The following is a 16,815-nucleotide window of genomic DNA, read 5'->3' as shown; positions in this document are numbered from 1 at the left end:
TAACCAATGATATACTAGTAATTAATTGTTTCATATTTACGTCTATTACCCTATTAAGAGACATAAATATTGAGTTTTCTAAAATCTTAGAAACAACGGTTCACTCTTGACAACACTACGAGCGACAAGTTTTCAACCAAAATTCATACCCTACAGCAATGACAAAGAACAACAATGATCAAAAGAAATGGCGACGAAAGTGTTTCCACCCAACTACAGTGGCGATATAAACCACAATAGTATTTCCACCCAACAACAACGAAGGTGATACGAACCATGACGGTGTTTCCACCTAATTGCAAGATTAAGGCGCAACAAACAAATTTCTCAATTTTGTTACTAAAAACTTGGTTTTTGCACTTTCTTTCATGCGCTTTCTCAATAAATTTTGGTTTATATTAGATGTTTTATGTTTATGTAATTTTAGAAGAAGAAGAATTTATGTGTGTTACTATAAATGCATGTAAATTTATGTTTTTCACAATTATATTTGATCTTTAATAAAAATAAAAAACTAAAATAACATACTTAAAAACCTTTTTTTTATTAGTGGTTCCTCCAAACCTTAACCCAAGTGAATCTCAGTTTCCCTTGTTTGCGTAATTTATGCCAAGAAGCTTTCAATTTCTTATAACTATTATGTACATGACATGCAATAAGCAATGTTCCGTGTAGATTCATTAGTTAGTTTGACATTTAATATCACCACGTTTACCATAACTAGTTCCTTTTTTCTCGTAAAAAGATCTTGCAGTGTCACATGTTAGCTAGTTTCCTTTAATTTAATAAGATTTCCTCTCTTTTTTAAATTAATGGAGTTTTGAATTAATTATCGTCATTGTGAGACCACTTTGAAACTTCTTCATATTGGTCTGTTGAATATAACTTCAAAATTTATTTTAAGCCTAGAAACTAATCTTTGTTTTTACTTTATTAATTTTGAGTTCACTTTTTCATTTTCAAATATTAATTTAAAATTAGTTTTACTGTGAAATTTTCAGTAGTATATATCTAGTAATATTCCTTTCATAAAATGATAAATAGTGGTAAAGTTAGACAATATTACCTATACTTAAATTGCCTTGAAAATTTTAGTACTATGCTAGATTTTTTATTTTACACGAACAAGACTTTTAAGATTTATCTAGTTAATTGTTAAAAATAATATTTTAAAGAGAGGATAAGGAATAGAATTGGTCAAATTGTGAGTTATTATAAAGATCTAGAAAATAATTAAGAATAGAAGTAGTTAGAGTGAAACTTACATATTTTGCTATTAAAATGTCAAACTTATAAATAGAAAAATCAATTATTCAAGTTATATATTTTATAAAGATTATTATTTTAAAAAAAACATTTTCTTTTCTTCTATTAACTTTTATTTAAGATTTATTCGTCTCTTTAAAGATGAAAGTCTACTATAAAATTATGACATAGAGTAGACCAATCTTAGTCCATCATAATTTTCATCATAATAAGTCATCTTTTACTTTTTCTTGAGTCATTTTGAAAGTTTAACATGCATGGAGAGAGTGATATTTGTATATGACTCTTTTAGGTTCAAGATAATAAAGTTAATTGTTTAAACTTTAGTCTGAATCTTTAGATAAATGATAAGAAAAGTGTTTGGTTATCAAATATGTGTGGAAGGATCAATTTTGATATTTTTTATCTTTTATTTTTATTTTTCATTTCCAATTCACAATTTTAATTCCTAAGCTTCCAAATTTAATTTGTATACATGAAGAATATTAAATATTAAAATATAATCAAGGCGTGTCTTTCAAACTAGGTTGTATTTTATATTACAAAATAGTTTTAAAGACAATCTTAACAAAATTTATTAAATAATTTCAAAATTTTAACAAAAAACATACTTTTAAGGTTAGATGTTTGTTGTTTCTTAACTTTTAATAAAAATTGAAATTAGTCCATTTTTAAAACTTTTGGTTCAATTTAGTCCTTCAACGTCTGAATTTAATCATTTTAACTAAGTTTAGTTAAGTTTATATAACATTTCAAATATGTTTCTAAACTAATATTGAAGCAAAAATAAGTCAAAGGAATGTAATCAACTTAAATGGTATCATGAAATACGTTTGAAATATTAAATAAATTTAACAAAATTTAATTAAAAAAACTAAATTAACACATTTATAAAATTGGAGACTAAGTTAGACAAAAGGTTTTTTTTTAAAAAAAAACTAACTTCAATTTTCAAAGTTAAAACAAAAAAAACATATTTAATCTTTATTTTTATAACTATTTAAATTTTTAATAAAATAAAAGTTTTTTAACATTTTAATTAACTTTTTTTTATTAGTTCACTGTTTTTTAGGCTATTCTCTTAACTAATCTAGTTTAAAGGCTCTAATGGAGGATAAAAGAAGAAGAAAAATGCAACGAATAAAACATATGAAGATTATAAACATAATGATATAACATTTTTTTTTATAAATTAAGTGCTTTTTGAATAGTTAAGTGTTGTTTTTATTAATGTGTTATTTGAATAAAGAAACTAGATAACATTTTTTCAAGGAAAGGACTAATTTTATATTTGCTTCACTCTCTTCTACTCAACAGCTAATGGGAAAGAAAGTTGTTCTAGTTGAAAGAAAACTAAGCATGCATGTGCCGGAATCTGCATCAACACTATTTAAATATGCAACTTTTGGTCAAACCTGCACCCAAAATGATAATTACCTTTTTTTTTCTCAGTTTATTTTGTTTGCTAGCAAAACATCAGCGGTCACATGCAAAATCACTGTACAGACCCAGAGAAGAGGGGGAAACCAAGAGTGATCATTTTTTTTTTCATATGCAAAATTATTTTTGTTTCCATTTCACTAAATCACACTAACAATTATTATATTATTTAAATGATCAAATTAATACTTTAAGCAGTGTTATTAAAATAGGTTGTATCTCGTGAGTCAACTCGGTTCATCACATATTTGAACTGGGTTGTGTTTGACAAAAATGTAATTTTTTCATGCGGGTTAGTTTTGAACTCGGCTCACTTAAAACTCAGCTCATCTGGATTAAACCTGTTGAGCGGGTTGGCTCACCAACCCACCTAATTTAATTTAATTATTTATTATTTTGTGTTTCGATATTATTAGTTAGTATTTTCTTTATTATATTATAGATGGAATAAAAAAAAAGATGTTTCAAGAGAGAAAAATATAAATTTATCTATTCAATACTTTAATATTATAGATGAATAAGTGATACAAAAATTATCAATATTAAAAACTTATTTGTTCATCTTCTGTGCTTGTTTTTGGATTACGCTTGAATTGTATGATATTTTATTTTTATTTTGAATTGTCTTTGAAATTTAACATCATTTTATAGTAAAATTTATTTAAATTTGAATTAAAAAAATTATATTTTTTTTATTTTTAAGAAACTTATAATTAAGTGAGCTGGTGAGTCAACCCCACCAACCCGTGGTTGGTTGAGTCGAGTTCAAAATTTTTTAGCTCGCTAATAAGTGAGCTGGATTAGGTTAATTCACTAAGTGACCAATCCGTGGTAGATAGAGCCGGATTATGCGTTTTAAGATCTCTAAGTTTAAGTGATATTGTTTTGTGCTCTTGTAATAAATGTTCACTATATCATTCAAGGAATAAGTTAATACTCAATCACTCTAGAACAAACAATATATGCAAATTGTGAAATCAATACTCCCAATTTAATTAAACTAATTTTACTTATTCCAGCATATCCTAAAGATCAAGTTTCATATATTATTGTAACCAAAACTAGAATTTTATCACTATCTTAAAATATGGTTGAAGGCGCTAGGGAGTTCAAATACATACAACCCTTTCATAAATTTTAACTTTGTTTGATACTTTATTAAATAAACTTGATTTAATATATATTATACTTTTAAGATATATAAATAAATGTTCATAATTATAAAAATTGAGAAAAGGAAAATTCATATAGTTTCATTAAGAGAAATTGTTCAATACATATAGGAATAATATAAAAAGCGTGGTACTCGAACAGAAAGTTAGATAACCTGGTGTGGACAACAAGCTTAGTTATTTTCCTCAGTAAAATAGTACGCTATTGTAAATATATGTCTTAATATCTTTATTTTTATAACTAGTAAAAAAACCGTGTAAATTTTTTTAGTGACTTATCAGCAGCTAGTTTTTCAATCTAGCTCGATATAATGAAATTGAAAATCTCTTATCTAAAATGGTTGTCCTTGATAGTGTATAATTTTAGCCATGATGAATCTGTCGCAAGAATTCTTAACTAATACAAAATCCAACAGCAAAGGAACCTGAGTCAATGAATATGGCTGAAATAGCTAAAAATACGTTGCAAGTAGCTAGCTGGTGGCTGTCCATGAAATACCGTATATGAATTGCTTTGAGAATTTTGTCTGCATGTATAAATTTTGAAATACTATTTTCAGTCATTATAAAAGAGTAACTTTGTTAGTATCTATAAATATTTTTTATTTTCAAATAAATAAATAAATGTTTATTATAAGGGCCTTGTCAAATTTTAGTCGTGTTCATCTCACAAATATCATATTTTATTCATACAAGATATATTATCCCTTATTATGTCAGTATCGAGATAACACCAAATAAGATGAAAGAGTTATATATATCCTTGTCATTTTCTCTATTGAGAGAATTTAAAACCTGTGTTATATTTAAAGATAAATTTTAGATGCATAAAGAATATAAAGTTTATAAACAGAGGATAAATGTTCATTATTTGTTTCATTTAAAATTTCATCTAAAATTCATATTCTCTCAACTCTCTCTAATTAAGTTTATAAATGAAGAGAGTAATAGATTAAATAGAACCAAAGTTTAGATAAATAAATAATTTCTTATTGGAAGCATTTTTTATTTATTTCTCTTTTTGTGTGTTGTTGTAAAAGGAGATATTATATATTGAAATAAGGTTTGATTCTTAGAAACTTATTTAGATTTTTATTAGTTTCTAAAAAGTCAAAGAAAACTTTTAAACTAATAGTCATGATAGATGCATATAAGGAGAGTTAATGTTTATATTTTGTTAATATATTAATGGTTTAGATTGTGACATTATGGTTGTCAAATTTTAAGAATAATTAAATTGTTTAATTGACAAAAGTAACTGCTGAAAATATTTATAAAGACTTTTTAAAATTAAATAATTATGTTTATTTTGACTAAAACCTTTGATTGGTTACAAGTGAATAAAAATAATAAGATTGTTTTGGTAAAAATATTATTTTATCTTAAGAAAGTTAGATTCTCACATTCTATGAAAATACTTTTATGTAAATTTATAAAAACAACAATTATCAGAATAGAAATATAGTTTCTCGTTATATTTTTAAATGTAAGCTAAAATATATAAAAAAAAAATCAATTTCAGGTATGATAAACAAAAGGTTTTCTCTCAATGGAGCAATTAATAATAATATGATCCCTATTCACAGTTTTATCTTTCATTATTATTATTATTATTTTAATTTAACATTTAAAGCAATTACTTATTATAATTATTCTATTAAAAGTATTAAAAAAAATAGTTGATTGGAAGAAAGGTTGGTGTTCTCTTAAAATTCATTAAAAAATTACTGTTGAAGTTTCTATTATTATATAATACCAACTCAACTGTGACAAAAGAAGTTTCATAGTCGTTTGGAGTAACTTTTAATGACTTTTAAGAGGATATCAACCTTCCTTTCCATATCAACTCATTTTTTAATACTTTTAACAGAATAATTACAATAGATACTTTCTTTTTAATACTTTCAATAAAAAATGATTTATCTATAAAAAATTCGGTTCTATTTAATTAATTACTTTTCTTATTTAGTTTTATTTTTCACGTTAGGACAAAGTTAATCAAATTCATTTATATATTTAGAGAGTTGAGAGAATACATCAATATTAAGTTTTGAGAGAATACATAAATATTGTTTACAATACAAAAAAATTATATTGTTAGTATTAATATTATTTTTGAAGTATTGTGTAACGCGTGTAATATATAAATGCATGCATTGGGTGAGTTGGTTGAAAAAGAAAAGAATTAGTAAGATGTGGAAGTTGAAGATAGGAGAAGGAGGGAAGGAACTGATATCCGCGAATAATTTCGTGGGACGTCAACATTGGGTGTTTGATCCAAACGCCGGAACAGTTGAAGAACGCGGTGAGGTAGAAAGGCTAAGACACCAATTCACACTAAACCGACATTCCATCAAACAAAGCGCAGATCTCTTCCTCAGAATGCAGGTATTTCATTCTTCAAAACCTCTAAATTTAATACTTGCACTGCTACACTAAATTTTTTCATCAATTGATCCTCAAACTCCACAAATCCACCTTAATGACAAAGATACTAATTAATGTGTCAATGAATTATCAAATCTTTTACAAGGTATAAGTTCCTCTCATCAACCAAGATTAATAAATAATTTTAAATTTTCAAATAAATATAAAGAATAAATAAATAAAATCATTTTATATAAGCTGTAGCTTTTAAATAATATTAAAAAATAAATTCTACTCAAATGATTTACCCAATTAAAAAATATTATATCCACGATAAAAAAATTAAAAATATTATGTTGAATGAAATGATGGAAAAGAAAAATGTGGTTGTACGTGATCGAGTGACATACAGAAGGAAGATTCGTGGAAGGCATAAATACTATGAGCGTTAACTTAGGATTATCATTTCCCTTTTTCTTTCGAACTACCAACAGAAGACAGAAGACGAAACTCCCATAGGTACAAATACAAACCCCTCCCTCAAGGAACTAAAACATTTTTTTATTAAAAGTTACACTACAACGAAATAATAAATAACCCATGAATTTTCTTAATACATTTTAATAAAGAATATTTTGTTATCCCATAACTTAGCACATTAATTATATTATTTATACAAAAATATATTTAATATTAATAATTTTGAGATAATACTAGCTATAATAATAAATCGAAAAGTAAAATTATTTATTTTCTATTTATAAACCCTTCTCTGTACAGTACTCATAAATTAGGTCATTACATTAATAACAAATAAACTATAACATGTGAATATTTTCAACTTAAGAAATATATTTTAATAATAAATATAAAATCATGATGGTTAATTAAAAATCAAGCATTGATACTTTAGTAACTTCAAATAAATATATATATATATATATATATATATATATATATATATATATGCGTGTGTATGTATTTTTTTATTTCTTTTAGCATAATTATTTCTCCGTGATAAAGAATATTATTTTGTCGACGGTAAAAATCAACCAACACATAAGTATTTGAGGTGAACTACATATTTATTTTTATGTATTACTAAACCCTTTTCTCATGTATGATCACAACTTTTTGTTGATTTCTCTCTAAATTTTTGTTTATATCAAAATTAACAGTTAAAACCACTTGCAAATTGAAAATTTATTGAAGATAAAATAACAATGTAAATAAAAAAAATTATACAAAATTGCATATCTTCATATATAAAAAATTAAACTCGAGGCAGAAGGAAAGTTAGAAAAGAAAAGTTATAAAAGTGTTCATAGTCATTTATCTTCAATTCCCATTGTTCATAAATAATATTTGTGGTATTGAGGCGTCCAATCCTTTCTTTTCCTTCATGTTTATATCAATGTGAGAACAATAAAAAAATATACTTAACTAAAATACTCAAAAGACACATTTTTAATATTGAACAAAAAATGGTGATATTAGCAGTACTACACCAACAAGAAAGACACGTAAACATAAGCTCCAACAAGATAAAAAATAAAATAATTATATTTCATTAATGCAAAAAAATTAATTTGATAATATGAATATATTTTTAAGTCTAACTATGAACAGTATGTTTGGGTTTCATTGAATTTATGTTTAACAAAAAAATTCTCCCAAAAACAATAACTTTGTCGCTTTTCTAAAACAATGTTTATAGATACATGGTAATTACTGTTTCCAAAGATAGTACAGATAATTGTGATAGGATCAAAATATTGTATAGAATAAGGAAGTACATTATGAGAAGAAGGTGTATTTATAATTATTGATTAAAAAGTGAAAGACGTACAAAAAAGTAAAAATAAAAATAATTAAAATTGAAGTGTTTATTAATATTATTTGGGTGGATTTACGGTGGCAGCTGAGAAAAGAGAATGAATGTGGGGTGATTCCAGCGGCAGTGAAGGTAAGAGATAGAGAAAATGTTACGATGGAAGCGTTGATTACTACAATCAGAAGAGGCATCGGTTTCTATTCATCCATTCAAGGCAGTGATGGGCACTGGCCTGCAGAATCAGCTGGGCCTTTGTTTTTCCTTCAACCTTTGGTGATGGCATTATACATCACAGGATCCCTTGATGTTGTTTTAGGAGCCGAACACAAGAAGGAAATAGTGAGATATTTGTATAATCATCAGAACGAAGATGGGGGTTGGGGATTCCATATAGAGGGTGATAGTACAATGTTTGGATCAGCACTGAGCTACATTGCGTTGAGGATACTTGGTGAAGGGGTTGAAGATGGTGTGGAGCGGGCAATGTACAGAGGAAGAAAATGGATCCTGGAGCATGGTGGTTTAGTGGCTATTCCTTCATGGGGAAAGTTCTGGGTCACGGTAAATGAATATATTATGTATACATATATAATGAATTGATTGATTTTGACATTTGATTGATATTGTTGTATATATAGGTACTGGGTGTCTATGAATGGTGTGGCTGTAATCCACTTCCACCGGAGTTTTGGCTTCTACCCAAAGCCATCCCCATTCATCCAGGTTAAAAATTAGTCTCAGAGGCATGCATGGTCTAGGGTTTCTTTCTACAACTTACTACTTTTAACTAATACATTGAAAACATGCAGGGAAAATGCTGTGCTACTGTCGCTTGGTTTACATGCCCATGTCATACTTATATGGGAAGAGGTTCATAGGTCCCATCACTGCCTTAATCAGATCACTCAGAGAAGAAATGTATAATGAGCCTTATGAAGCAATCAATTGGAATAAAGCCCGCAACACTGTTGCTAAGGTCAATATATAAAATCTTTACATTTAAAACCTGTCTGTATATTGCGAGTAACTAAACAAGCAGTGTATCATATATATTATTAGGAGGATCTGTACTATCCACATCCTGTGATCCAAGACATGTTATGGGGATTTCTTCATCACGTGGGAGAGCGTTTCCTGAATTGCTGGCCCTTTTCCATGCTCAGACAGAAGGCATTACAAATAGCAATTGAGCATGTACGTTACGAGGATGAGAACAGTAGATACCTTTGCATTGGAAGTGTAGAGAAGGTAAATTAATTATTACCATTAATTGATAAATTCATTGCTTAGCTTCCTTAATGGAAATTAATTACAGGTTCTGTGCTTGCTTGCGCGTTGGGTTGAGGACCCTAATTCAGAGGCATACAAACTTCATTTAGCCCGAATCCCTGATTACTTCTGGCTCGCAGAAGACGGCTTGAAAATCCAGGTACCACAATACCTTACCTAAAGGAAACAAAATTAATATCTCTCCTCTTTCTAATTTTAGAAGGAAAACAATGACACATTCATTGAAATTAGGAAAAAATAACATGTAAAAAGAATTATAAAAAGAAACTAATTTTTTCTTTTAATTTTTCTCTTAATTACTAAATCATTCTAAACCTCTGCAGAGTTTTGGGAGCCAAATGTGGGATGCTGCATTTGCTATTCAAGCAATACTTAGTTGTGATGTGAGTGAAGAGTACGGGCCTACACTTCGTAAAGCACACGACTTCGTGAAGGCTTCACAAGTAGTAACTTCATCTCTCATATATATATATATATATATATATATATATATATATATATATATATAACACATACTCAATACTTGGTTTGCAATATATAATGAGAGTGTTAATATTTATTAAAATGATGTTAATTATTATTATTATTATATATGTATTAAAAGGTGAGTGAAAACCCATCTGGTGACTTCAAAGCAATGTACAGACACGTATCGAAAGGAAGCTGGACATTTTCAATGCATGATCAAGGTTGGCAAGTCTCCGACTGCACCGCAGAAGGACTCAAGGCAAGATTCACCAAAATCAATCCATCCATCCATAGACATAGACATAGACATACACATGAATAATAATATACTCGTATACTATATTTATGTATATAGGCTGCACTCCTTCTGTCAGAAATGCCAACTGATCTAGTTGGGGACCAAATGGAAACACAGCGATTTTTTGATGCTGTTAATGTCATCCTCTCTCTACAGAGCAGTAATGGCGGTTTCCCTGCATGGGAACCTCAAAGAGCCTATCGTTGGTTAGAGGTAAGAAAATACAGTAATGTCGGTTTTTTCCGTTGACCGAGTCACGACTTGTATCTTATGCTAAGTGTGTGTGTGCTGCAGAAATTCAACCCAACTGAATTCTTTGAAGACACTCTGATTGAGACGGAGTAAGATTTTACAATATCTGACCACATGAATTAACAAACAAATTGCACTTACTAGCTTACTATCTTCCACAGGTATGTGGAATGCAGTGGATCAGCAGTGCAGGGCCTGGCTCTCTTCAGAAAGCTATACCCAAAGCACAGGAGAAGGGAAATAGATAGCAGTATTTCGAAAGCAATCGATTTCATTGAAAGGAAGCAAAATCCTGATGGGTCGTGGTACGGTTGTTGGGGTATTTGCTATACATATGGTACCTGGTTCGCTGTAGAGGGACTAAGAGCCTATGGAAAGAACTACCATAACAGCCCTTCCCTACGCAAGGCTTGTCAATTTTTGTTGTCAAAGCAGCTTTCTAATGGTGGATGGGGAGAGAGTTATTTGTCCAGCCAAAACAAGGTGTGTGTGTGTGTGTATATATAGATATACGTTCACCCATTTAGCTTTCAATACGTACATAGTAAAGTAAACTAATTCGAGCATGATTAAGAATTATAAAGACTCAGCTTTTTTCTGTCATTTAGGTTTATACAAACATAGAAGGCAACCGTGCAAACTTAGTTCAAACTTCGTGGGCTCTGTTGTCCCTTATACATGCAGGACAGGTTAGTAATAAAGTACTAAAAGACATTCATATTCCAAAGAATGAGTACAAGAGTTTTGAATTGTGCTAATTGTGAATTATTTGCTGAATAAAGGCTGAGATAGATCCGACACCCATACATCGTGGAATAAAGTTACTTGTCAATTCACAAATGGAAGATGGAGATTTCCCACAGCAGGTAACTGCTTTCATATTATACCTAACAAATTTTTACACCCAACAAAATTTTATACAGACTTTACCCTTCAATTTTTCTTTTCTTTTTTTACAAATACAAAAGTTAATTTTTTTTAATAACTAAAATATACCTAAAAATAAGTTTCTTCAGTATCTAGTGCCAAAAAAACATTTTTCTTCCTACTAAAAAATAATAGAAATTTAAGAAAAAAGTTTTTTGGACACTATTTGAATATCTCAATTTTTATAAGAATAAAATAGTCTTAACAAAAGTTAACTTTTATATTTAAAAAAAATAAAAATAGTGAAAGACAAAATTAAATGAGTGTAAAAAAAATTCCGAATAAGCAATATTTTGTATTGAATGTGTGGACAGGAGATAACGGGAGTATTCATGAGGAACTGTACCCTGAACTACTCATCTTATCGAAACATCTTTCCCATATGGGCTTTGGGAGAGTATCGTCGCCAAGTATTGCGGGGTTAAGGTTGAGGACCCAAAACCTTAACTCAACTTGGTAATTGCTTTTCCACTACGCATCAATCAACTCCTACATGTGTAATATAATTTACATTTCAAAGGATTATGTGCAGCTTGCCTGCACAATATAAAATAAATACTTGAGCATGTGATTGTAATATTCAATTAGTCTTTCCAGAATAACCCTGTCTGTAACACTAAATTTCAAGTTAATTTCCTTCTTATTAAACAAATGCATTCATCTCTTTCAGCCTGATTAGCACTATAGATCAAAATAACTCTAGAACTATGATTAAGTACGTGATGTCCAAATCCCTGCCCAAGGGATTTGAAATTGTACCAAAACAGAAAAACTTGGGTGTACAAATTAAAGTCGTCAAATAATCACACGACTTTAATCAAAAAGTTAAGCAAAGTCATGTCAGAACTTCAAATGAGATGGTCGCAGTATCATGGAACGACTTCAGAGTTAATTTATACAATTTTTTTCGTTTGACTTTCCCAGCAATTACCAATACAAGAAGCTGCTTCCGCTGGTTTGAAAAGCATGGAGCATCTCATTCGCCTCCTAACCTGCAATTCTCCCAATAAGGCTTTACTTTGGATTTCGTTAAATCCACCATTCTCAACTCTAAGCCCTGCAATAAAGACGAATCTATCACTCTCCACAACCACCACCACCACCTCTTCTTTTTATCTCAGTCACCAACAACGTCAGCGTCTCTAAAACCAAACCGTATAGGTAATCAACCAGAGGAAAAACTCTTTGTTAATTTAAAAAAGGTTTAATTGTTCAGATGAAAAAAGTGTCTATTTTATCTTCAAAATTTGTTAACGTACATCAATCAACATCATTTAGTTAATTTTTCAGAAACAGTATTAACTATGTATTGACGTGGCAAAACATTACGGTGACGTGACAAATATATTTAAAAATGTGTAAATGTATTGTTCAATTGTATTCAATGAAACCTTCGATTTTCAATAGAACTTACTTCACGGTCAAATAAAACTTGATTTTTCACTTTCACTTCTTCAATGAAATTTCTAATTTTGCTTCTCTTTTTCGCTGTTAGAATTCTCTATTCGTAAATGTTTGCTAACTAATTTTTTTTTAAACCCTAATCCCAAATTTTCATGTCAGACAGTCTAAAATAGACCCACACAATCATATATATTTAACACCAACTCACCTTAATCTTCAATAAAATTTACTTTGTTGTTAAAGAAAGTTTGATTTTTCACTTTCACTTTGTCCTCAATGAAATCTCCAATTTCGCCTTTTTTGTTGTTTCGTAAACCTTCACTCTTTTTTTTTTTTGGAAACACTAATCCCAAATTTCCACATCATAAAGCTCATATAGGCTATATAGCAGACAACAAATGTCACTACACTACAAAAATTTTCATCACAGTATGTCCAATAAGTCAATGTTAACTATTTAAAAGCTATGAACAAAAATAGATTTATTGATGCAAATTAACACATTTGAAGACGAAATTGACACTTTTTTAAAATAAGAACCAAGTAACAACACATTGTCCTAAAAGTGAGGATCACCCAAACAATTATACCTTTTTAAAATTATTCCAAAATATGTTCGAGTTTTGTAATTTAGTGAAAGGAACATGCTGGACTATAACTCACCCGTGTTGGGGAGTTTCGATATACACATATCTCTACACTGGTAAGATATTGTCTGCTCAAGCCCTCACGGATTTGCTTTTAGTACCATTCCCTTATATAGTTGGCTCAGATGTTATTGGTGTTTGTGTAACCCACAAGGAACCTCCTCCTCGATAGACCCAACAACCCGTAGATTGATTTTGAGTTTGTAGACTCTAATTCTTTCTTCAAGATCATGAAAAACAAGATGATTTGCAAATATTATCTTTCAAATAAATTAGAATAATATGTACCGGAAGACGACAGAAGGAACTTAACTAAATTATAATCTTGCTAAAATATCCTGTGAATATCTTAAGTTGGGTTCATTTTAGAGGATGAATTTGGGAAAGAGAGGATGAATTTGGGAAAGAGAGAATGAATGGATTTGAGGGAATTTGAGGATGAGTTGATTATATTTTTTTAAGGGATCTCGAGGTGAGTGAGTAAATTTAGAAGTAATGTTTGTGAAAATTAGTGTAAAATTTGACCAATGTGACACATAAAAAAATTGTTTAATTGATAAAAAAATAAAAATTACCAAAATGTCCTTAGTCATAAAAATAATATAAAAATAGTAATTTTTAATGTTACATATAATTATAAAAATTTATATAAAAAGAAAAAAAATAAAAATTAATTTTTAAAATTTAAAAAATGGTATTAAGTAAAGTAAAATAATTATTTTTAAAACTCATAAATATATATATATATATATATATATATATATATATATATATATATATATATATATATATATATATATATATATATATATTATACGGATGATGTATCATATTATTTCTAAGAGACAACATTTTAACTTCTTTCTAATGTTTTTATATATTATTTGTTTTAATGTAAAATACTACATTAGTTATTTTATATATAATGATTTGTATTTCCTAACTTATTATCATAATTATAATTTTACCATCATAATTGTTTATGTAAGACCTATAGAAAAATAAAAGTAATTTTATGTATGTTGTGGTTTTTAATAATTAATTATGGTGTGCATTAGTATGTAGAAAGTATGAAAAAGAATAATAATAAATAAATAAATTTTTGGTTAGTGTAATTAGTGTTGGAACAATCGGTACCGTTATAGAATTTTGCACAGCGGAATAACTTATAAAGCGGAAAGCGTGTTTAGTCAAACTCTTAATAAGATGGTCAGTTTTAGAAATTTAATTTACTTAGAGACAAATTTCCAAACAGTTGATGTGTATAGAACAGTAAAGAGTATAGAGAGCAAGAAAATTCAACACAGAATTTTTATCCTGGTTCGATTCAAAAGAATCTACGTCCAGTTGTTAATCACTATAAAAAGTGATTAACGTTTTCACTAAAAATAGTTTCACAAGTTTACAATAGAGTGAATGAAACAGAAAACAGATAAAACCTTCCTTCGAACGAACGAACCGGAAGAACAGAAACTTTGCCAACTTGAAGAGAACAGCTCCGACCTTTGACCCACAAAGCGTGAGCTTCTCCTTTTCACAAGACCAGGCAATGCAATGAACAAACTTTTGGAACTTCCTCAGATTACACTGTATTCTCAAAAGCTTTTTGTTCAACTCTTTTTTTTTTAATTTCTCCAAAACAAAATATATAGCCAAGTACACTGAATGCCAAAGGTCAACTCTCAACTGCCATGAATAATCGATTATTGTAAGTGATAATCGATTATTCAAGTCCGTTATAGGTTTTCGAAAATGTGATAATCGATTATATGAAGTGATAATCGATTTATTCAAGTACGACTTGTGATAATCGATTATTGCTTCATCATAATCGATTATTGTAGTTAAAAATGTAAGTTTACAAGTTTTACAAGAATTTCCTACTACATTTAATTTCTACAAATTTGCTTTTAACTAATTCTAATATCTTCTGCAACTAAAACTTCTTGTAGCATCATCAAAACAAATTTCTTCAAGATTTACCAATACTCCTTATTGGTAACAATTAGTTTCAAACATATTTTGCATATGTAAGATAAATATTATTGTTTGTATTTTTTTTTACCATTTTGTTTAGCTTGGTTTTTCTTGTATTAATTATTTGAATTTGATGCAATTTGTGTTGGCAATCTTTGGTTAAAAGGAGGGACATAATTATAAGTTAAATAATAAAAATTAATACTAATATGGAAAATAAGAAAAGCATGGAGGTTGATGTTTTGTTTCCCATGAAACATGGGTGCATGTTTTGGTAAAGGGAACTCATCCCTTTCATTTGTTTGTTTGTTTTTCTTTCCATTTTATTACTACAAGCATCTTCCAAGAGGCTTCATTCTCTTGGTATAAGCTTCTTATGGCCATAAGAGAGGAGGAAAAGAGAAGAGAGATTTAAGTTAGAATTTTCTTTGAAATTGAGAGTGAAAACAAGCAAAGGTGGTGGTCTAGGAGTATCAAGAGTGAAGAATTTCTTGCAAGGAGAAGAGGTAGGGGAGCTAATCCTTTCTTGTTATAATCATGAATATGAATATGAATATGTTAAAATTTTGGTAATGGTAGTTATCTATTAACTTGTGTAAATTTGGTTTTCATGATTATAATTTCTCATTTTCGAGTTACTGTGGTGAAAATTTTCTATTAATTATTTTCACCGTTGGATTTAGCTAAAATTTTAATAGGTAAATCTTAAGACCTATTACTAACCTTTGACCGTTCGGATTTGAAAATAGAAGACTGTACTTGGAGAAATAAATCCTGCAAGTTTGAGTAAATTAGTTACCCCTGTAGTTCTGTTACTAAGTTGTCTCGGTAAAATATAGATTTTGACCTATTTGACCGTTAGATCAACCTCAAAATTTGATATATGGTTTTTAAGACATATTAATACAATTTGACCGATCGGATTTGGAATTGAGGGTTTATGTTTAGAGAAAGAAATTTCGAGAGTTTGAAATATTTGATGAACACTGCAATTCTGTTCTTAAGTTATAATGGTAAATATTTCATATATATTCCATTTACCGTTAGATTGAGCCCAAACTTTAGTATGAAGTTCATAAGAAATATTAGGTGATCTTGACCGTTTAGATTTGGAATTAGATGTCTGTGCTTAGAGGAATTAATTCCGCATTTTGAGTTTAACCGAGAACCACTTAAACTTCTGTCTCTGAGTTACCTCGGTAAAACCTCCATATCTACTTAGTTAGCCGTTGGATTACCCTGAAAGTTTAATATGTTGTTTCTAAGAGATAGTGTCATACTTTGACCGTTCAGATTTGAAATCGGAGATACAAATTTATAGATATTAGTTTCGTATCTTCTCAGGGATCTCAATACTGCTTAATTTATGTTTTTGGATCATTTATACATAAATTATGATTTCCGCCTCATTAACCGTTAGATTGGACTGAAAATTTTACCATATGATCTAAACATGTTGTTGATTAGTTTGAT

At 28.8% G+C, this 16,815-nt stretch overlaps 1 protein-coding gene across 1 annotated transcript; it reads left to right on the top strand.

Annotated features, from left to right (window-relative positions):
* The first annotated feature begins 6,066 nt into the window (after positions 1-6,066).
* On the top strand, positions 6,067-11,983 carry LOC108345867 (lupeol synthase). The gene is made up of 14 exons (XM_017584695.2): positions 6,067-6,266; positions 8,167-8,640; positions 8,718-8,802; positions 8,889-9,055; positions 9,139-9,327; positions 9,395-9,508; positions 9,693-9,812; positions 9,974-10,096; positions 10,193-10,348; positions 10,430-10,476; positions 10,549-10,870; positions 10,996-11,076; positions 11,170-11,253; positions 11,629-11,983. Exons 1-14 carry the CDS (start codon positions 6,072-6,074, stop codon positions 11,737-11,739), a joined length of 2,268 nt encoding a protein of 755 aa, XP_017440184.1. The 5' UTR covers positions 6,067-6,071; the 3' UTR covers positions 11,740-11,983.
* Positions 11,984-16,815: the final 4,832 nt, after the last annotated feature.

The sequence above is a fragment of the Vigna angularis genome, chromosome 8 (genome assembly GCF_016808095.1).
Source record: "Vigna angularis cultivar LongXiaoDou No.4 chromosome 8, ASM1680809v1, whole genome shotgun sequence".
Taxonomy (NCBI): domain Eukaryota; kingdom Viridiplantae; phylum Streptophyta; class Magnoliopsida; order Fabales; family Fabaceae; genus Vigna; species Vigna angularis.
The sequence above is the reverse complement of the archived record's forward strand: the minus strand, read 5'-3'. Positions and strand labels throughout refer to the sequence as shown.